Source organism: Salmo trutta, chromosome 10 (genome assembly GCF_901001165.1).
Source record: "Salmo trutta chromosome 10, fSalTru1.1, whole genome shotgun sequence".
Taxonomy (NCBI): Eukaryota; Metazoa; Chordata; class Actinopteri; order Salmoniformes; family Salmonidae; genus Salmo; species Salmo trutta.
In genome coordinates, this window is record NC_042966.1 from 1,465,241 (window position 1) to 1,489,062 (window position 23,822).

The following is a 23,822-nucleotide window of genomic DNA, read 5'->3' on the forward strand; positions in this document are numbered from 1 at the left end:
AGTGTTTCCCCAGGTCAAGTATAATCTCCATCCAGCACAGCCAGAAGAGGACTGGCCACCCCTCATAGTCTGGTTTCTCTCAAGGTTTCTTCCTAGGTTCTGGCCTTTCTAGGGAGTTATTCCTAGCCACCGTGCTTCTACACCTGCATTGCTTGCTGATTGGGGTTTTAGGCTGGGTTTCTGTATAGCACTTTGTGACATAAGCTGATGTAAGAAGGGCTTCATAAATACATTTTATTGATTGATTGTCCACAATGACCATCGTTATGTTTGGAGGAAAAAGGGGGAGGCTTGCAAGCCGAAGAACACAATCTCAACCATGAAGCATGGGGGTGGCAGCATCATGTTTTGGGGGTGCTTTGCTGCAGGAGGAACTGGTGCACTTCACAAAATAAATGGCATCATGAGAAGGGAAAATTATGTGAATATATTGAAGCAACAACTGGTTGTCACGTTTTGTGTGTGCTTTGCTGCAGGAGGAACTGGTGCACTTCACAAAATAAATGGCATCATGAGAAGGGAAAATTATGTGGATATATTGAAGCAACAGCTCAAGACATCAGTCAGGAAGTTAACCTCTATAGATTTTAGTCTGACCAGAGTGCCTTCTTCCATATGTTTGGGGAGTCTCCCACATGCCATTTGGCAAACACCAAACGTGTTTGCTTATTTATTCTTTAAAATACCCAGCTACAATAAATGCAGCCTCAGGATATATGGTTTCCAGTTTGCATAAAGTCCAGTGAAGTTTCTTGATGGTCGTCTTGTGGGGGATATACACGGTTGTGACGATAACCGAGGAGAGTTCTCTTAGGAGATAATACGGTCGGCATTTGATTGTGAGGAATTCTAGGTCAGGTGAACAAAAGGACTTGAGTTCCTGTATGTTGTTACAATTACACCATGAGTCGTTAATCATGAAACATACACCAATGCCTTCTTACAGAAAGATGTTTATTCCTGTCGGCGGGATGCACTAAATTCCCCAAATTAGCCTAAATCTAATGACATGGTTACATTTTTGTTGAAGTGTTATACAAATGTACGGTGTCTTCATGTGTGTGTGTGTCATGTTAGTGTGATATCTTGAGAGCTGTGCATGTTTGTACTTACTGGTACGGACACTTCATAAACAGTATCCGAAATATGGTGTCCCGACAAAGCTAGGAGGCGTGTCCTGGGTGTCAATCACGTTGATTGTCAAGGTGGCAGAGGATGACAATCACCTGTTCTTTCCCATTGTAATTTCCACCACCATCCTGTTACGGAATCAAATATCCCATATTATATATCCTTATTTTGTACAATTTAATTTAAAAGCTCAGACATGGCTGTGTGGCCCTTTAACCATAATTTATTGAAGTTTGTCTTCATTTAGATAAAACATATCCTTCAAGAAGGATTGGCACAAGATAGCAGCACAATCAACAGTAGAGATAACAAGGTGGATCATACTGCTGCTGGAAGTGTGTGCCCTACAAGGTTTCGGAATTCCTGGCCAGTCAATCATATTACGTTGGGGGAAAAGTCGATGGAAAACACTGTTGAATTCAAATGTTCTGCTGAAAGGTCCACGACAGTTTGCAATTGTTTTCTCTTTCCAGATACATTATAAATTACTGCTAAAGATTCTGCCAACACAGTAAATAGACCGTGGCTTACGTAAAATATTTCACAGTGTGTGTAGGGTACAGTAATTCTGTGCGATAGGAGCGCAACTTCATTGTCTATTTAATCTCTGAGCGTATACAGGACAGGACAAATAAATCTATTAATCTATTCATTAACTAAATATTGAACAACAATTAGTCTTTGCATGCCGTGGCCTGATGGGAATAGTTCCAAATTATACAGTAAATGAAGGATTATTGTCATACAGGATATTTGTAATGGAAACATGTGTATGTAAGGCTTGCGGCAAGTTTATGAATCTCGATATGTTTGTACGTGCGCCAACTTTTCAGAAATGGAGCATGCAGAAATGTTGTAGTGTGAAATTTGCGCAATGGTTATAAATGAGGCCCCAGGACACTAGCATGCCTGTATCCTAGTGTCATGACTGGCCTGTGAAGATCAGGTTACAGTAGATCACAGTTCAACAGAGATATCTCTCCCTCCCGCAGAGGGATTGATGGGGGAGTGGTTTATGACACCTCACGTCCTTCGTAAATTCTAAGGCAGCAGACTAATCATTTTTTCTTTAGTGTTGGGGATTGGAATGTCTGTGTGTGCCTTAGGGAGAGGCTACCTCAGAACTGTAACATGCAATAAATGGACTTTGGGGACATTATATTTCATCAGCCAAAATGGTGGTAACAATGATAGATGGAATATGAAAATTAATGTTGATTTTGTGATGTCATTAAAAGTTAAATGAAGATGTTATAACGAAAACATTGTAACTATAGTTTTCATAATATGTACATGACGTTGTGTAGAAAATATCCATATCAAAGACCATGTTTTTGTGACAGGCTGTGATTTTAGTTGTCTAACAAGAACATAGTATATTGTAATACCTTGCCTCGTAACTAGCTATGCCGCAGGGAACCCAGAGAGCATGTCATAAAGACGGAAACACCCCTTTCTTCCCTGGGGTATAAAACATGTGAGTTAAGAATTTACATATCAGACTAAGTTGACCACGCATTACAGACGAGGTCTACGAGTAGTCGTGACCCCAAAACACAACATGAAGTTGAACAGTACAAAGCAATCAGGTGAACAATCAATGCTACGTTTGATTACTGTATCTACGAAGGTAAATTCAAGCAGGACCACCCGGTTATTCTTCTTAAGTCACCGGTTTGTCTACACGGCCCTCCTACCCATGCTGGGAGCGTCGACATGGCTGATTAGCCTCCTCAGAAGCCCACTCACAGAACGAGTGCAAGGAAACAGACAACTAAGAGAAAGGACATTGTGACATCGTGTGGACAATCAGAGACAATCAGAGACAATATATTGTGTTGGTGAGCTAGGGACCTGTTGTCACTGTATTAAGTTCTAACCAATACACATACACAAACGGTCTAGGTTATCTAATTTTATCATTTAGCTTGTTAGTAAATAAATAATCACCTCAATTTGTGTGGTACGGAATGATTAGTGAGACCTGGGTTTGTGCAGATTATGCGATGTTCAGAATGAGACTGATGAGGAAATTAATTCATTAGTGACTGCTATGAAATCGATATATTCTGATATTCTTTCAGTTAATATGGGAAACAGTAACTCAACTTTTCCCGTGGAGTCCCAGGTTTCTGAGTTAAAAGTTACATGATGAATTTAATCATGTAGTTATAAACATAGTTCATTATTTGACAAATAGCATGTCATTACATTAACGACAACAAACGACACGACACTAGAGTAATCCACAGTGCCATTGTTTTTGTTGAGTGATGTGCTATTTATTTTTCATTAACTTCATGTATATCCTGTATATCATGAGGATTCAGTACGCCATTCCTTATTATAAGGTGATAAAGAGTGAGCATGTTGTTTGCCAATGCATGATATACTGTAGGGTTATCAGTGTTATCAGTGGTAGTCAATGACCATTACCTTGGCCACCACTGTGATGAAGTGTGTTGTCGACCTCTCATAGTCCAGCGTCTCCCCGGGCTTGATCCTCAGCACACCACTGTGACGGTCTATGGCAAATTTACTGGATTGACCATTAGTCTGTCATGGCAGAAAGAAAGGCATCATATTAAAAGATTAAATACACACCGATGAGGTCAAACAGCAAAGAGCCTTTCAATCCTTAAGCCTCTCCATCCTGAAACCCCACCATCACCGCTCACTAAGGTAAACGTGAGCAGACATATCATGCCAGTAATCAGATAAATACATAACTACCCCTCTAAGGACCATGGGAATTTGGACATAGAGTGAATACAAAATATGCATACCTATGTTTGGATATAAAGAGGCCATATTCCCTGAATAGGGGCAGGCAGGTAAAAAGCTGATGTGTCTAGATCTGCTTTGCCTCAATGTCCAGCTATGCTCTGCTCCTAATAGCACGTCCCCACACAAAGTGCACACCAACATTCCCCACCATCTCTGGCCAAAGCAGCCCTCTAAGCCACCAATACCTCACACAAATTGATTTAATTGAATTAATGTGATTTAATCCCCGGCTGATGAGCCCAATAACTACATACTCGTGTGCGCATACAGAAAAGTGCATGTGCGTGTAAACACACACACACACACACACACACACACACACACACACACACAACTGTTTTTCTAGCACAGACGAACCATCAAACAGGCAAAGCTTCAATACAGGGCTAAAATCGAATCCTACGACGCCATCTCTGACACTCATCGGATGTGGCAGGGCTTGCAAAATATCACAAATTATAAAGGGAAACCCAGCAGCCAGCTGACCAGTGACTCGAGCCTACCAGACAATCTAAATGACTCCTATGCTTGCTTCGAGGCAAGCAACACTGAGCCATGCATGAGAGCACCAGCCATGACAGAAACCCTGAACCCACTTCAATGTGTATATCGCCCAAACAGATCCACAGATGATTCAATCTAATTTGCACTCCACACTGCCCTCTCCCACCTGGACAAGAAGAACACCTATGTGAAAATGCTGTTAATTGACTACAGCTCAGCGTTCAACACCATAGTGCCTTCCAAGCTCATCACTAAGCTCAGGACCCTGGGACCTCCCTCTACATCTGGATCCTGGACTTCCTGACTGGCTGCCCCCAGGTGGTAAGGGTAGGCAGCAACAAATCCGCTACGTTGACCCTCAACATGAGGGCCCCTCAGGGGTGTGTGTTTAGTCCCCTCCTATACTCCCTGTTTTTACCCACGACTGCGTGGCCATGCACGACTCCTACACCATCATCAAGTTGGTTGACGACACAACTATGGTAGGCCTGATCAGTGACGACGATAAGACAACAACCTCTCCTAAACGTCACCAAGACAAAGCATGCCCCCATACACATTGACAGGGCTGAAGTGGAGCGGGTTGAAAGCTTGATGTTCCTCGGTGTCCACATCACTAAGGAATTAACATGGTCCGCAAATACCAATACAGTTGTGAAGAATGCACGACAACGCCTCTTCCCCCTCAAGAGGCTGAAAAGTTGTGGCATGGGTCCTCAGATCCTCAAAAAGTTCTACAGCTGCACCATTGAGAGCATCTTGACTGGCTGCATCACTGCTTGGTGTAGCAACTGCTTGGCATCCGACCACATGGCGCTACAGAGGGTAGTGCGTATGGCCAAGTACATCACTGGGGACGAGGCTCCCTGCCATCCAGGACATCTATACCAGGCGGTGTCAGAGGAAAGCCCTAAAATTGTCAAAGACTCCAGCCACCCAAGTCATAGACTGTTCTCTCTGCTACAGCACGTCAAGTGGTACCGATGCATCAAATCTGCAACCAACAGGACCCTGAACAGCTTCTATCCCCAAGACATGAGACTGCTAAATAGTTAACCAAATGCCCCCCTATTTGCGTATTTGCATAAACTATTTTAACTCATCACATATGCTGTTAATACTACTTATTATCTATCCTGTTGCCTAGTCCATTTTCCCATACCTACAATGCCTTCAGAAAGTATTCACACCCCTTGACTTTATCTACACTTTGTTGTGTTAGAGCCTGAATTTAAAATGTATTAAATTGAGATGTTTGTTACTGGCCCACACACAATACCCATAATGTAAAATTGGAAGAAAAAAAAGTAGACATTTTTACAAATTAGTTAAAAATGAAAATCAGAAATGTATTGAGTCAATAAGTATTCAATCCCTTTTTTATGGCAAACCTAAATAAGTTCAGGAGTAAAAATGTGCTTAACAAGTCACATAATAAGTTGCTGTCACGCCCTCACCATAGAGAGCCTTTTATTCTCTATGTTTTTTAGGTCAGGGTGTGACTAGGGTGGGTTATCTAGGTTGTTTTATGTCTATGTTAACCTGGTATGGTTCCCAATCAGAGGCAGCTGTTTATCGTTGTCTCTGATTGGGGATCATATTTAGGCAGCCATTTCCCCACTGGTTTTTGTGGATCTTGTTTTTAGTGAGTGCTTGTAGCACCTCTGTCGTCACGGTTCGTTGTTTGTTTCTTTTTGTTGTTAGTAAGTTTCAGTAATAAATTATGTGGAATGTTGTTGATCCATCCTCAGTTTTCTCCTATTACAGCCATTAAACTCTGCAACTGTTTTAAAGTCATCATTGGCCTCATAGTGAATTCCCTGAGCGGTTTCATTCCTCTCCATCAACTGAGTTAGGAAGGACGCCTGTATCTTTGTAGTAACTTGGTGTACTGATACACCATCCAAAGTGTAATTATTAACTTCACCATGCTCAAAGCAATATACAATGACTGCTTTTTTTTACCCGATCTACCAATAGTTGCCCTTCTTTACGAGGCATTGAAAAAACCTCCTTGGTCTTGTGGTTGAATCTGCGTATGAAATTCACTGCTCGACTGAGGGCCATTAAAGATAATGTATGTGTGGGGTAGAGAGATGAGGTAATCATTAAAAAATGATAAGAAACACTTTCATTGCACACAGAGTGAGTTCATGCAACTTATTATGTGACTTGTTAACACTATAACCACCATAGGTCAATGGCTAGTGACGTTTGCCTTTGTAAATTAAAAAACACCTTAGGCGTTGATACCATTCTCTTTTACATTTAACTTTGTAAAAAGAAGCTGTTATGGGACCGTTTTATTTACTCTAACTCTATTACTAATCAAATTTATAAAGGGAAATTAAAAAATGCTATGTGTTGAATTAGGCCTTTAGAATAATGCAAAACATATCCTTGACTCTATTCAACTTGATGAGTGGGAAATATAACGATGCCAGTCAGCCTGCACAGCCGGCCCATCGAAACTACACCTGAACTATACCGAAATAATAAGAATCAGCCCATAGATAAGATTAAATTGACAATAATCTGGACGCATCTTGTAATTTACAGATGCAGGGAAAGGATCATCAATTTATCAAATCCTCCTTCAGAGCCACTTTCAGGTTAAACATTTTGATTTCTATATACTCTCAGCAAAAGCATATTGTGCAGTTTCTATTACAATATTATTCAAGAGGTTAAGCTCTATTTACAAATGTAATTTTTTCCAGGAATATCCCTGCTGTCCATGCATTCAGCACATGGCCACTCGCACGGCAGCATTGCTTAGGCTACTAAACAAAAACTAGTAACATAGCAAACGTACAATTTAAATATGATATTTATTTATGCAATTCATCCTTTAAAATTGTTCATGCACTGGTGCTTTTTTTTAGGATACTGTTTTTTTATGTATTATTTGTTACATTGTTACCCCAGGAAATCTTACGTTTTATTACATACAGTTGGGTGGAACTATTGGATATAAGAGCAAAGTCAATGTACCAACATTACGACCAGGAATACGACTTTCCCGAAGCGGATCCGTTGTTTGTTCCACCACCCAGGACAATGGATCGGATCCCAGCCGGCGACCCAAAACAACGGTGCCGCAGAAGGGGCAGACGGAGCGGTCTTCTGGTCAGGCTCCGTAGACGGGCACATTGCGCACCGCTCCCGAGTATACTACTCGCCAATGTCCAGTCTCTTGACAACAAGGTAGACGAAATCCGAGCAAGAGTTGCCTTCCAGAGAGACATCAGAGATTGTAAAGTTCTTTGTTTCACGGAAACATGGTTCACTCGGGATACGTTAGAGTCGGTACAGCTACCTGGTTTCTTCATGCATCGCGCCGACAGAAACAAACATCTCTCTGGTAAGAAGAAGGGCGGGGGTGTATGCCTTATGATTAACGAGACGTGGTGTGATCATAACAACATACAGGAACTCAAGTCCTTTTGTTCATCTGACCTAGAATTCCTTACAGTCAAACACTGACCGCGTTATCTACCAAGAGAATTCTCTTCAATTATAATCACAGACGTGTATACCCCCCCCCCCCCCCCCCCCCCCCCAAGCAGACACATCGACGGCCTTGAAAGAACTTCATTGGACTCTATGCAAACTGGAAACCACATATCCTGAGGCTGCAATTATTGTAGCTGGGGATTTTAACAAGGCTAATCTGAAAACAAGGCTCCCTAAATTTGATCAGCATATCGAATGCGTGACCCGGGCTGGTAAAACCCTGGATCATTGTTACTCTAAGTTCTGCGACGCATACAAAGCCCTCCCTCGCCCTACTTTCGGAAAATCTGACCACGACTCCAATTTGTTGCTCCCAGCCTAAAGACAGAAACTAAAACAGGAAACGCCCGTGCTCAAGTCTGTTCAATGCTGGTCGGACCAATCAGATTCCATGCTTCAAGATTGCTTCAATCACGTGGACTGGGATATGTTCCGCATAGCGTTGGACAATAACATTGAGGAATACGCTGATTCGGTGAGCGACTTTATTAGCAAGTGCGTCGGTGATGTTGTACCCACAGCGACTATTAAAACCTTCCCCAACAAGAAACCGTGGATTAATGGCAGCATTCGCACAAAACTGAAAGCGCGAACCACTGCTTTTAATCAGGGCAAGGCGACCGGAAACATGACCGAATACAAACAGTGTAGCTATTCCCTCCGCAAGGCAATCAAACAAGCTAAGCATCAGTATAGAGACAAAGTTGAGTCGCAATTCAACAGCTCAGACACGAGAGATATGTGGTAGGGTCTACAGTCAATCACGGACTACAAAAAGAAAACCAGCCACATCACAGACCACGATGTCTTGCTCCCAGACAAACTAAACAACTTCTTTGTTCGCTTTGAGGACAATACAGTGCCACCGACACGGCGTGCTACCAAAACCTGTGGGCTCTCCTTCACAGCCGCCAACGTGAGAAAAACATTTAAACGTGTTAACCCTCGCAAGGCTGCCGGCCCAGACAGCATCCCTAGACGCGTCCTCAGAGCATGCACAGACCAGCTGGCTGGTGTGTGTCACGTCCTGGCCAGTATAAGGGTTAATTAGTATTGTAGTTTGGTCAGGACGTGGCAGAGGGTATTCGTTTTATGTGGTTTGGGGTGGTGTGTTTTGTTGAAGGGGCATTTGGTTTAAGTATTCCGGGGTTTTTGGGCACTGTCTGGTTTTCAGGTATTCTATGTTTAGTCTAGTATGTCTGTTTCTATGTTTGGTTAATTGGGGTTGGGACTCTCAGTTGAAGGCAGGTGTTGTCTATCTGCCTTTGATTGAGAGTCCCATATATTAGGGTGTGTTTGTGTTTGTTATTTGTGGGTGATTGTTCTGTGTTGAGCCTTATGCTTTGCCAGAATGTCAGTAAATCGTTCGTTTTCTTGTTTGTTGTTTTTGTATTCGTTTTGGAGTGAATAAATGTTCCAAAATGAACAACCGCATGCCTGCTGCGTTTTGGTCTACCTTTTCAGACGACGATTTCGCATTATCGTCAGAAGACGAAGATAAGTGTGACAGTGTGTTTATGGACATATTCAATCAATACTTATCCCAGTCTGCTGTTCCCACATACTTCAAGAGGGACACCATTTTTCCTTTGTTCCTGTTCCCAAAAAAGCTAAGATAACTGCGCTAAATGACTGTCACCCCGTAGTACTCGCTTCCATCATCATGAAGTGCTTTGAGAGACTAGTCAAGGACCATATCACCTCCACCCTACCTGAAACCCTAGACCCACTCCAATTTGCTTACCGCCCCATAGGTCCACAGATGACGCAATCACAATCACACTGCACACTGCCCTAACCCATCTGGACAAGAGGAATACCTATGTAAGAATGCTGTTCATTGACTACAGCTCAGCATTTAACACCATAGTACCCTCCAAGCTCGTCATTAAGCTCGAGACCCTGGGTCTCTACCCCGCCCTGTCCAACTGGGTCCTGGACTTCCTGACGGGCCGCCACCAGGTGGTGAGGGTAAGAAACACCATCTCCACCCCACTGATCCTCAACACTGGGGCCCCACAAGGGTGCGTTCTCAGCCCTCTCCTTTACTCTCTGTTCACCCATGACTGCGTGGCCATGCACGCCTCCATCTCATTCATCAAGTTTGCAGACGACACAACAGTGGTAGGCTTGATTACCAACAACGACGAGACGGCCTACAGGGAGGAGGTGAGGGCCCTCGGAGTGTGGTGTCAGGAAAACAACAAAACAAAGGAGATGATCGTGGACTTCAGGAAAGAGCAAAGGGAGCACCCCCCTATCCACATCAACAGGACAGTAGTGGAGAAGGTGGAAAGTTTTAAGTTCCTTGGCGTACACATCATGGACAAACTGAAATGGTCCACCCACACAGACAGCGTGGTGAAGAAGGCGCAGCAGCACCTCTTCAACCTCAGGAGGCTGAAGAAATTCGGCTTGTTACCAAAAACACTCAAACTTTTACAGTTGCACAATTGACAGTATCCTGTCGGGTTGTTTCACCGCCTGGTACGGCAACTGCTCCGCCCACAACCATAAGGCTCTCCAGAGGGTAGTGAGGTCTGCACAATGCATCACCAGGGGCAAACTACCTGCCCTCCAGGACACCTACACCACCCGATGTCACACGAAGGCCAAAAAGATCATCAAGGACAACAACCACCCGAGCCACTGCCTGTTCACCCCGCTACCATCCAGAAGGCGAGGTCAGTACAGGTGCATCAAAGCTGGGACCGAGAGACTAAAAAACAGCTTCTACCTCAAGGCCATCAGACTATTAACCAGCCATCACCAACATTGAGTGGCTACTGCCAACATACTGACTCAAATCTCTAGCCACTTTAATAATAAACATTTGGATGTAATAAATGTATAACCCGCCACTTTAACAATGCCACTTTATATAATGTTTACATACCCTACATTACTCATCTCATATGTATATACTGTACTCTATACCATCTACTGCATCTTGCCTATGCCGTTCGGCCATCATTGATCCATATATTTTTAAGTACATATTCTTATTCATTCCTTTACGCTTGTGTGTATAAGGTAGTTGTTGTGAAATTGTTAGATTACTTGTTAGTTATTATTGAATGGTCGGAACTAGAAGCACAGGCATTTCTCTTCACTTGCATTAACATCTGCTAACCATGTGTATGTGACAAATAACCTTTGATTTGATTATTTCACCTGTGCTGGTTATATTATTATTACCTTTTTTCGATTTTACTTTTACAAAATAAGTTGTAACTGGACTTTATTAATTACTATAACTCTATTGGTAATCGAATCTACAAATGAAGTTGATCAAATGAATTACACTTTAATGTTTTTATTGTAAGGGAAACATTTTTTTTCTCTGACTTTGTAGAATTATACAAAATCCTTGACTCTATCTAAACAAACAAGTATTGTTGTTATTTTTTTAAATGGTTATATTTCCTCAAATATTTCTTCATGCAATTAATACTTTATAATAGTTTATGCATTATTTATCAAGCATTGGTACTTATGTTTGCTGCACCTTGCGGGTTGATATGCATCTGATGCACATGCTAAATAATGTTAAGCAGATGTTTACTTATTTAGGCTTGCCATAACAAAGGGCAAGCAAATACTTACAGACCCAAGACATTTCAGTTTTAAAGGTTTTATTAATTTGTAAACATTTTGAAAAACATAATTCCGCTTTGACATTAAGGGGTATTGTGTGTAGGCCAGTGACATACAATCTAAATGTAATCAATTTTAAATTCCGGCTGTAAGACAACAACAACAAAAAGTAAAGGGGTGTGAATACTTTCTGAAGGCACTGCATGTTTGGGGCAAATTCAATACAACACATTACTGAGTACCACTCTCCATATTGTCAAGCATAGTGGCAGCTGCATCATGTTATGGGTAAGCTTGTAATTGTTAAGGACGTGGGAGTTTTTCCAGGATGAAAAATAAACAGAATGGAGCTAAACACAGGCAGTCCTAGGGGAAACCCTACTTCAGGCTGCATTCCACCAGACACTGGGAGATTAATTCACCTTTCAGCAGGACAATAATCTAAAACAAAAGGCCAAATCTGCACTGGAGTTGCTTACCAAGAAGACAGTGAATGTTCCTGAGTGGCCTTGTTACAGTTTTGACTTAAATCTACTTGAAAATCTATGGCAAGACCTGACATTGGTTGTCTAGCAATAATCAACAACCAATTTGATAGAGCTTGAATAATTTTGAAAAGAATAATGGGCAAATGTTTCCCAATCTATGTGTAGAAAGCTCTTAGAGACTTACCTAGAAAGACTCACACCAGTAATCCCTGCCAATGGTTCTTCTACAAATTCAAGGGTGTGAATACTTATGTAAATGAGTTATTCCATTTCCAATACATTTGCAAAATTTCAAAAAACATGTTTTCACTTTGTCATTATGGGTATTGCCATTGGCATCATGGAGTTGCATTAAGATAAATCCCATGCAGCCTTGTTTACAAGTTCAAACATTGGAATGTGAGATGTAATCTACACTTTGATTAGGCTGATAGAAAATCATAATTATTTTGTTTAATAATTTTTTATTTGAGGGTAATTATTTATATATAGCCTACACATTCTCGTTCTTAACTTCTAACGCAAGTAGGATGGGTGTGGCGTCCTGACAATGATTAAGAGCAGCTGATCACCAATTTGATAGCTCCAACAAAGTTACACCAATGAAACCGACACAACATCAACTATGTGGGAGTCGGCTATGGCCGGTTAACACTTGATCTGATTGAATCTAGGCCTTAGTGCAGACCTGCAGTGACCTCCTGGGTGGGCACTGGTTAAAGGGGTTTATCTCAGCCAGATGTTACAGTACCTGTAGATAGAAGGTGATCGAGCCTCCAGAGCCTGTATCCCGATCCACAGCCAGCACTTTGTAGATACTGCTCCCACATTCAGAGTTCTGGGAAAACCACAGAGAAGTAATGTAGGGCATGACATGTAGCACAAATTAAATAGGCTAGAGTAGAGTGATCGCTGTTTTGGTTAACTTCATTTGGGGGAGAACCTTTTCCACTGGTTACACTTTCTCTAGGTTTTTGCAGTTTTCATGTGAACTGACACCCATTCAAATCTCTTTCAAAGCAAATCAATGTTAATGACCATGAACGTAACAATGGTCAACATAATTATTTCTAGTCGGACTTGACGCAATAGGGAAGAAGTGACATCTTGTCATCAGCTAAGACAGCTATACTTTCTAAAGCCCATGGACGTTTGCCTAATTTAAAGAAAGTATAGCATCAACAGATCTGATTCTTTTTGTAATATGTTATTGCCTTCATTTTTATAAATTAAATTATATCAGCCAAAACCAAAAAAGCATATGTGTTCTATAATGAGATCTGTACAAGGTCTGGACTTCCAATTCTGCTCCCTATAAGTCCTGCTTGAAAAAAAAAAACATAGACCAGCACACATTTCAAGCTGGTCCATGCTGGTCTATGCTGGTCAGTGCTGGTTGGATGCTGGTCAAGCTGGTCTGACCAGCATGGTCCAGCAGGTCTGAACAGCATGGTCCAGCTGGTTATGCTGGTTGGCCAGCATGGTCTGTTGACCAGCATTATCAGTCTGAAACTTTGCCCACACCCTGTTGCCATCTTGTGGACAAAATCTAGATTACACCTAGGATCCTATCTTAATGTATGGCCTTTTGCATTTCAAATATGATTTTTTGGGGGGGGGAAACACATGTTTTTTGTTTGTATTATATTTTACCAGATCTAATGTGTTATATTCTCCTACATTAAATTCACATTTCCACAAACTTCAAAGTGTTTCCTTTCAAATGGTATCAAGAATATGCATATCCTTGCTTTAGGTCCTGAGCTACAGGCAGTTCGATTTGGGTATTTCATTTTAGTGAAAATTGAATAAAAGGGTGTGATCTTATGCTACACAAAGATACATAACATGTTAGTTGGACCCATTACAATTGTTGGATATCCCCACTTTGGCTGGATTCCAATAGGAATAAAGCATCACTTTGCAAGCAAGCATAATATGACTTTATGCTGGTCACCAGCAAAAACAAACTGAAAGCTGATCACCAGCAAAAATACAGCGAAGGCTCGTCACCAGCAAAACAAGCCCTAGACACCAGCATATGCGGTTGGCCAGCCTATGCTGATCTATGCAGTTTTTTTTAGCAGGGAGATCTTGTCTTTCTGTACAGTATAACCCAAACACCTGGACATCATGTCCAGTACAGTATAGCTGTGCAAATTCCACTTTGGAAAGCATTGTATACCGACTGTTGAATTTTAATTAATAGGGCTAGGAACCTTTTTTCTCCACTTCCTGTCTGAATGACGTGCCCAAAGTAAACTGCCTGTAGCTCAGGCCCTGAAGCCAGGATATGCATATAATTGGTACCATTGGAAAGAAAACACTTTGAAGTTTGTGGAAATGTTAGAATAATGTAGGAGAATAAAACACAATAGATATGGTAGGAGAAAATACAAAGAACAAACATCCCTGTTTCTTTTTTTTGGAGAGACCATCCTCTTAGAAATGCAAGAGAAAGGTCTTATTGAAAATGGATTCAAATCCTATGGCTTCCACAGGGTGTCAGCAGTCTATGTTCAAGGTTTCAGGCTTGTAACTTCAAAAACGAATAAGAAATATCAGTTTTAGCAGAAGGACACATTCTTGGAAATTTGTGTTTGCACGCACCATGAAGACATTACGCACCTGCTAAAATCGGTTTCCTACTGAACATACTTCTTTCCGTAAAATAAATATTATAGTGTGATTACATTTTAGGGTATCTGAGTAGTAAATAGAAACATATTTTGACTTGTTAAAACAAAGTTTAGGGGTAGATTTTCAGATTTCTTTCTCTGCATGTTGAACGAGTGGATTACTCAAATCGATGGCGCCAACTAAACAGACTTTTTGGGATATAAAGAAGGATTTTATCTAACAAAACGACACTACATGTTATAGCTGGGACCCTTTGGATGACAAATCAGAGGAAGATTTTCAAAACGTTAGTGAATATTTAATTGTTATATGTGAATGTATGAAACCTGTGCCGGTGGAAAAATATTTTGATGTGGAGTGCAGTCCTCAAACAACCGCATGGCATGTTTTCGCTGTAATAGCTACTGTAAATCGGGCAGTGCAGTTAGATTAACGAGAATTTAAGCTTTCAGCCGATATAAAAGACACTTAAATGTACATACATGTTTAAAATCCATAATATTTATGATTATTTAATTGAATTGTGTGCCCTCCAGTTTCAAAGGAAGTTGTCCCGCTAGCGGGACACCTCGCCCTTAGAGGTTTTAAAAACACTGAAATTAAATCACTTTTTATATGAAGGCCACAATGTCTTACCTCTGGAACATCCAAAAAGGAGGGCAGGTTTTTGAACACTGGTCGTTCATCATTGGCATCCATGACAAACACTGTGACCTTTTCAGTAACCTGCAACAAGAAAGGAGACAGGGAATTCAGTGACATATTATTTATGAATGACAGATAATTCATTGTGTCTATAATATATATATATTTTGATTATATTATATTTCATTTGGTTTACGTATTTAAACGAAGCATAACTGAATATGCTTACCTTACTTTGGCCATCTGTGATACTGACAAGAACTTCAATAGAATCTAAAATCTTTAGTGGCAGAGAAAATAATGTCTCTCAAAATACAGTAGTATATGAAAAAAAAATTCTCAAGACTTTGAGGCCACTGAATGTGAATGAAAGCTGCTCATCAGACTAGAATATATATATTATACTCATATATAATATATTTCATATGAACCAATCAGAAAACAATTAAACTGTATATGCTATATGCTATATGTTGATGTAAGGTATACCTCTCTGTCCAGTTGTTCCACCAGAGTTATGTTTCCAGACTTGGACTCCACTCTGAAGTATTCTTTGGCACCGGGTTCAAAGCTCAACCCATACCTCACCTCTTGGCCTTCCGGGTCGGTGCCATTGAGAGCATAGATCTGTGTACCTGAGGAGCAAATGTATAATATTTTCACAACACGCTACATTCTCAATCGAAGCTGTGGTTTTAGAAAAGAAATTGACAAACATTTGGGGAATTGGATAGGTTTGTTTCTGTAGATAAAGTCAAGTCTTAGGCACTGGCAGGGAGGAAGAAGAGGAAGGTCCGCCGTTTTTGGGAGAAAAGTCTAAAACAATAATTGTCAACAATGTCATCCCAGTGAAAGCATGTTATTGGCTCATCCCCCTCAAAATAACTGTCATACATACTGTAAAAAAAATCCCGTAATGTTTACAGTAAATTACTGGCAGCACAGAAGCCAGTAAATTACTGTCAATTTACAGGACCTTTACTGAAACAAACATTTACAGCATTTTACTGGAACACCTGACTACAGCAACATGCTGTATTTTCAGTACTGTACTGGAAGCACAGCGGATAGTAAAATGTTGCAGATCTACAATGTAGGCAGCTAGTGCCAACAATTGAAAGTATTTCTGTTCAATGTACAGTTGAAGTCGGAAGTTTACATACACCTTAGCCAAATACCTATGAACTCAGTTTTTCACAATTCACTGTCTTAGGTCAGTTAGGATCACCACTTTATTTTAAGTATGTGAAATGTCAGAATAATAGTAGAGAGAATGATTTATTTCAGCTTTTATTTATTTAATCACATTCCCAGTGGGTCAGCAGTTAACATACACTCAATTAGTATTTGGTAGCATTGCCTTTAAATTGTTGAACTTGGGTCAAACATTTCAGGTGGTCTTCCACAAGCTTCACAAAATAAGTGTGGTGAATTTTGGCCCATTCCTCCTGACAGAGCTGGTGTAACTGAGTCAGGTTTGTAGACCTCCTTGCTCGCACAACCTTTTTCAGTTCTACCCACACATTTTCTATAGGATTTTAGTCAGGGCTTTGATGGCCACTCCAATACCTTGACTTTGTTGTCCTTAAGCCATTTGCCACAACTTTGGAAGTATGCTTGGGGTCATTGTCCATTTGGAAGACCCATTTGCGACCAAGATTTAACTTCCTGACTGATGTCTTGAGATGTAGCTTCAATAGATCCACACAATTTTCCTCTCTAATGATGCCATCTATTTTGTGAAGTGCACCAGTCCTTCCTGCAGCAAAGCACCCCCACAACATGATGCTGCCAACCCCGTGCTTCACGGTTGGGATAGTGTTCTTCAGCTTGCAAGCCTCCCCCCTTTTCCTCCAAATATAATGGAGGTCATTATGGCCAAACAGTTCTATTTTTTGTTTCATCAGACCAGAGGACATTTCTCCAAAAAGTATGATCTTTGTCCCCATGTGCAGTTGCTAACCATTGTCTGGCTTTTTTATGGTGGTTTTGGAACAGTGGCTTTTTCCTTGCTGAGCGGCCTTTCAGGTTATGTCGATATAGGACTCGTTTTACTGTAGATATAGATACTTTTGTACCTGCTTCCTCCAGCATCTTCACAAGGTCCTTTGCTGTTGTTCCGGGATTGATTTGCACTTTTCGCATCAAAGTACGTTCATCTCTAGGAGACAAACCGTGTCTCCTTCCTGAGCGGTATGACGGCTGCGTGGTCCCACGGTGTTTATACTTGCATACTATTGTTTGTACAGATGAACGTGGTACCTTCAGGCACTTGGAACTTGCTCCCAAGGATGAACCAGACTTGTGGAGGTCTACAATTTGTTTTCTGAGGTCTTGGCTGATTTCTTTTGATTTTCCCATGATGTCAAGCAAAGAGGCACTGAGTTTGAAGGTAGGCCTTGAAATACATCCACAGGTACACCTCCAATTGACTCAAATTATGTTGATTAGCCTATCAACAAGCTTCTAAAGCCATGACATAATTTTCTGGAATGTTCTAAGCTGTTTAAAGGTACAGTCAACTTAGTGTATGTAAACATCTGACCCACTGGAATTGTGATACAGTGAATTATAAGTGAAAAAAATCTGTCTGTAAACAATTGTTGGAAAAATTACTTGTGTCATGCACAAAGTAGATGTCCTAACCGACTTGCCAAACTATAGTTTGTTAACAAGAAATTTGTGGAGTGGTTGAAACACTTAGGTTGGAGTCATTAAAACTAGTTTATGTAAACTTCCGACTTCAACTGTATTTGATATACAGTGCCTTCGGAAAGTATTCAGTATTCAGACCCCTTGACTTTTTCTACATTTTGTTATGCTACAGCCTTATTTTAAAATTGTAAAAATACCCCATAATGATGAAATAAAAGTTTTTTTTTAAATGTTTTGCTAGTTTTTCCAAATTAAAATGTGAAATAACACAGTGACATAAGTATTCAGACCCTTTACTCAGTACTTTGTTGAAGCACCTTTGGCAGTGATTAAATGCATTGAGTTTTCTTGGGTATTACGTTACAAGCTTGGTACACCTGTATTTAGGGAGTTTCTCCCATTCTTCTCTGCAGATCCTCTCAAGCTCTGTCAGGTTAGATGGGGTGTGTTGCTGCACAGCTATTTTCAGGTCTCTCTAGAGATGTACGATTGGGTTCAAGTCCGGGCTCTGGCCGGGCCACTCAAGGACATTCAGAGACTTGTCCCGAAGCCACTCTTGCGTTGTCTTGGCTGTGTGCTTAGGGTCATTGTCTTGTTAGAAGGTGAACCTTCACCCCAGTTTGATGTCCTGAGCACTCTGGAGCAGGTTTTCATCAAGGGTCTCTCCATTCATCTTTGCCTCGATCCTGACTAGTCTTCCAGTCCCTGCCGCTGAAAAACATCCCCACACCATGATTCTGCCACCAACATGTTTCACCGTAGGGATGGTGCCAGGTTTCCTCCAGACGTTTTGCTTGGCATTACAGGCCAAAGAGTTCAATCTTGGTTTCATCAGACCAGAGAATCTTGTCTCTCATGGTCTGAGAGTCTTGAGGTGCCTTTTGGCATACTCCAAGCAGGCTGTCATGTGTCTTTTACTGAGGAGTGGCTTCCATCTGGCCACTCTACCATAAAGGCCTGAATGGTGAGGTGCTGCAGAGATGGTTGTCCTTCTGGAAGGTTCTTCCATCTCCACAGAGGAACACCTCCCAGACCAAGGCCCCTCAGTTCCAAACTTCTTCCATTTAAGAATGATGGAGGCCACTAAGTTCTTGGGGACCTTTAATGTTGCAGACATTTTTTGGTACCCTTTCCCAGATCTGTGCCTCAACACAATCCTGTCTCTGAGATTTTCGGACAATTCCTTTGACCTCATGGCTTTGTTTTTGCTCTGAATTGCACTGTCAACTGTGGGACATTATAAACTCAGCAAAAAGAAACGTCCTCTCACTGTCAACTGCGTTTACTTTCAGCAAACTTAACATATGTAAATATTTGTATGAACATAACAAGATTCAACAACTGAGACATAAACTGGGATTGAGATCCGGGCTCTTCGCTGGCCATAGCAGAACACTGACATTCCAAACTTGAAGGAAATCACGCACAGAACGAGCAGTATGGCTGGTGGCATTGTCATGCTGGAGGGTTATGTCAGGATGAGCCTGCAGGAAGGGTACCACATGAGGGAGGAGGATGTCTTCCCTGTAACGTACAGTGTTGAGATTGCCTGCAATGACAACAAGCTCAGTCCGATGATGCTGTGACACACCGCCCCAGACCATGACGGACCCTCCACCTCCAAATCGATCCCGCTCCAGAGTACAGGCCTCGGTGTAATGCTCATTCCTTTGACGATAAATGCGAATCCGACCATGACCCCTGGTGAGACAAAAGTGCGACTCGTCAGTGAAGTGGTCCAGCGACGGTGTGTTTGTGCCCATAGGCGACGTTGTTGCCGGTGATGTCTGGTGAGGACCTGCCTTACAACAGGCCTACAAGCCCTCAGTCCAGCTTCTCTCAGCCTATTGCGGACAGTCTGAGCACTGATGGAGGGATTGTGCGTTCCTGGTGTAACTCGGAAAGTTGTTGTTGCCATCCTGTACCTGTCTCGCAAGTGTGATGTTCGGATGTACTGATCCTGTGCAGGTGTTGTTACACGTGGTCTGCCACTGTGAGGATGATCAGCTGTCCGTCCTGTCTCCATGTAGCCTCTGTCTTAGGCGTCTCACAGTACGGACATTGCAATTTATTGCCCTGGCCACATCTGTAGTCCTCATCCTACATTGTCGAATAATAGTGAAGGCATCAAAAGTATGAAATAACACATGAAATCATGTAGTAACCAAAAAAGTGTTAAACAAACTAAAATGTATTTTGAGACTCTTCAAAGTAGCCACCCTTTGCCTTGATGACAGCTTTTTTCTGTCCCTTTCCATCTAGCTGACACAAGAGGAAGGACTCTGAAAGAACTGCAATGATCCTGAATATTAATTCAGTCACCTCTAGTCAATAAAAAGTTAATACATTCCAAGTTAATACTTTTCCAAGTTAATCATTGTCAAATTCATCAACAAGGTACTGCAAATTTCAATTAAACCATAAGGTGGCCGTACGACAACAAGTGACATATTCTAACATTTCCTTGAGATTTACTTTGTGGCTGTGCTATCAAGTGGAAACCAGATTTCAGACACTTTCTACTTGCAACAACAGAGTGCTGATATATCTAATTTACACATATCACTTGGTATATCAATGAAATGGCATGCCATTGCCTGAATATTATATTAGATTTGTCTTAAAACATTAAAAAGCAAGTTTGCTGCATGCGGTATTCAAATTTGCAAAGTAAGTACCATGAGTCAAGTGAGCAAATCCACTGCGCTACAATATTACCTCTGCTCTAATGTGAAGGCGACTCATATCATTGACACTTTCAAGAGGGCATGGTTAGCAGCTCTGCCTTCTCGCACAAGTAGACACCTCAACAAGCCCCTCCACAAAGTAGTGGTGGCAGAAGCAGCGAGAACTCTGCCTTCTCGTGCAAGTGAAGTGCTTGTTGAGGTAATTTGCTAGCAGCGAGGGTTGCATGGTGTAATCGCTGTGGAAAATGCTCTCTTGAGACTTTTCTAGTCCTAGGCTGTTTGTTCACACTGGCAAATGGGATATAGAGATGCTTCAAAATGCATGCTATTAAAATTCCTTGCGCCTGGTCAAACTAATACACTAATTTAGCGTGGGGTTGAGGTTACCTCAGCTGAACAGTAATAATTTGTCTGGGGTTCTCAATACAGTGGCTTGCGAAAGTATTCACCCCCTTGGAATTTTTCCTATTTTATTGCCTTACAACCTGGAATTAAAATAGATTTTTGGGGGGGGATTGTATCATTTGATTTACACAATATGCCTACCACTTTGAAGATGTAAAATATATATTTTTTGTATAACAAACAAGTAATAAGACAAAAAAACTGAAAACTTGAGCGTGCATAACTATTCACCCCACCCAAAGTCAATACTTTGTAGAGCCACCTTTTGCAGCAATTACAGCTGCAAGTCTCTTGGGTTATGTCTCTATAAGCTTGGCACATCTAGACACTGGGATTTTTGCCCATTCTTCAAGGCAAAACTGCTCCAGCTCCTTCAAGTTAGATGGGTTCTGCTGGTGTACAGCCATCTTTAAGTCATGCCACAGATTCTCAATTGGATTAGGTCATTCCAATACATTTAAATGTTTCCCCTTAACTTTTTTGGGATGGGGGCAGCATTCGGAATTTTGGATGAAAAGCATGCCCAATGTAAACTGCCTGCTACTCAGGCCCAGAAGCTAAGATATGCATATAATTGGTAGATTTAGATAGAAAACACTCTAAAGTTTCAAAACTGTGAAATAAAAATGATGTCTGTGAGTATAACAGAACTGAAATGGCAGGCAAAAATCTGAGGAAAATCCATCCAGGAAGTGCTATTATTTTGAAATTGGTGTTTTTCCATTGAAAGCCTATCCACCTTTCAAAGGGATAGGACCCAGATTCCGTTCCCTATGGCTTCCACTAGCTGTGAACAGTCTTTAGACATTGTTTCAGGCCTTTATTCTGAAAAATTTGGGAGAATGAGCAGTTCAATGAGAGGCCAGTGGAAATTCCCCAACCTGTTTGGTGCACAATCCCGAGAGCGCGCCTTTCGTTTTATATATACAACGCTATTGTCCGGTTGAAATATTGTCGATTATTTAGGCTAAAAACAACCTGGGGATTGATTATAAACATCGTTTGACATGTTTCTACGAACTTTATGGATACCTTTACGTCTGCCTCTTGTGACCGCATTTGAGGCATTGGATTACTGAACAAAACGCGCCAACAAAATGGAGGTTTTTGGATATAAAGAGGAACTTTATCGAACAAAACAAACATTTATTGTGTAACACGGAGTCTTGTGAGTGCAACCATACGAAGACCATCAAAGGTAAGTGATTCATTTTATTGTTATTTCTGACTTTCGTGACTAATCTACTTGGCTGCTAACTGTTTGTAATGTTTTGTGTGCTGAGCGCAGTCCTCAGATAGTCACAAGGTTTGCTTTCACCGTTAAAATATGACACGGCGGCTGGATTAACAACAAGTTAAGCCTTATTTTGATGTATTGCACTTGTGATTTCATGAACGTTAAATATTTACAGTAATTTAATTTGAATTTGGCGCTCTGCAATTTCAGCGGAAGCTGTCGAGGTGGGACGCTAGCGTGACCCATAAGAAGTTAAACCACTCGAGTGTTGCTTTAGCAGTATGCTTAGGGTTAATGTCCTGCTGGAAGGTGAACCTCCATCCCAGTCTCAAATCACTGGAAGACAAACAGGTTTCCCTCAAGAATTTCCATGTATTTAGCGCCAGCCATCATTCCTTCAATTCTGACCAGTTTCCCAGTTCCTGCCTATGAAAAACATCCCTACAGCATGATGCTGCCACCACCATGCTTCACTGTGGGGATGGTGTTCTCAGAGTGATGAGAGGTGTTTGGTTTACACCAGACAGAGCGTTTTCCTTGATGGCCAAAAAGCTCAATTTTAGTCTCATCTGACCAGAGTACCTTCTTCCGTATGTTTGGGGAGTCTCACACATGCCTTTTGGTGAACACCAAATGTGTTTGCTTATTTTTTTCTTTAAGCAATGGCTTTTTTCTGGCCACTCTTCCGTAAAGCCCAGCTCTATGGAGTGTACGGCTTAAAGTGGACCTATGGACAGATTCTCCAATCTTCACTGTGGAGCTTTGCAGCTCCTTCAGGGTTATCTTTGGTCTCTTTGTTGCCTCTCTGATTAATGACCTCCTTGCCTGGTCCTTGAGTTTTGGTGGGCGGCCCTCTCATGGCAGATTTGTTGTGGTGCCATTTTCTTTCCATTTTTTTAATAATGGATTTAATCAAATCAAATTTATTTATATAGCCCTTCTTACATCAGCTGATATCACAAAGTGCTGTACAGAAACCCAGCCTAAAACCCCAAACAGCAAACAATGCAGGTGTAGAAGCATGGTGGCTAGGAAAAACTCCCTAGAAAGGCCAAAACCTAATGGTGCTCCGTGGGATGTTCAAGGTATCAGATATTTTTTTATTACCCAACCCTGATCTGTACTTCTCCACAACTTTTCCCCTGACCTGTTTGGAGAGCTCCTTTGTCTTCATGGTGCCGCTTGCTTGGTGGTGCCCCTTGCTTAGTGGTGTTACAGACTCTGGGGCCTTTCAGAACAGGTATGTATATATACACTGAGATTATGTGACAGATCATGTGACACTTAGTTTGCACGGAGGTGGACTTTATTTAACTAATTATGTGACTTCTGAAGCTAATTGGTTGCACCAGATCTTATTTAGTGTCTTCATAGCAAAGGGGTGAATACATATGCATGCACCACTTTTCTTTTTTTTTCTTTTTTTTCTTTTTTTTTAAACAATTAATCTTTTTTATTTCACTTCACCAATTGCACTATTTTGTGTATGTCCATTACATGAAATCCAAATAAAAATCCATTTCAATTAAA

General features: G+C 41.3%; 1 protein-coding gene across 1 annotated transcript in view; it reads right to left on the bottom strand.

The window, feature by feature from the left end:
- Positions 1-1,184: 1,184 nt before the first annotated feature.
- LOC115200776 (cadherin-related family member 1-like) overlaps positions 1,185-23,822 on the bottom strand; it is a 35,548-nt gene continuing 12,910 nt past the window's right edge. The window contains exons 4-9 of the mRNA XM_029763923.1: positions 15,798-15,943; positions 15,538-15,588; positions 15,300-15,389; positions 12,775-12,861; positions 3,568-3,687; positions 1,185-1,259 (exon numbers count right to left, since the gene is read on the bottom strand). Coding sequence (XP_029619783.1) covers positions 1,185-1,259; positions 3,568-3,687; positions 12,775-12,861; positions 15,300-15,389; positions 15,538-15,588; positions 15,798-15,943 — 569 coding nt within the window. The remainder of the gene's footprint in view (positions 1,260-3,567; positions 3,688-12,774; positions 12,862-15,299; positions 15,390-15,537; positions 15,589-15,797; positions 15,944-23,822) is intronic.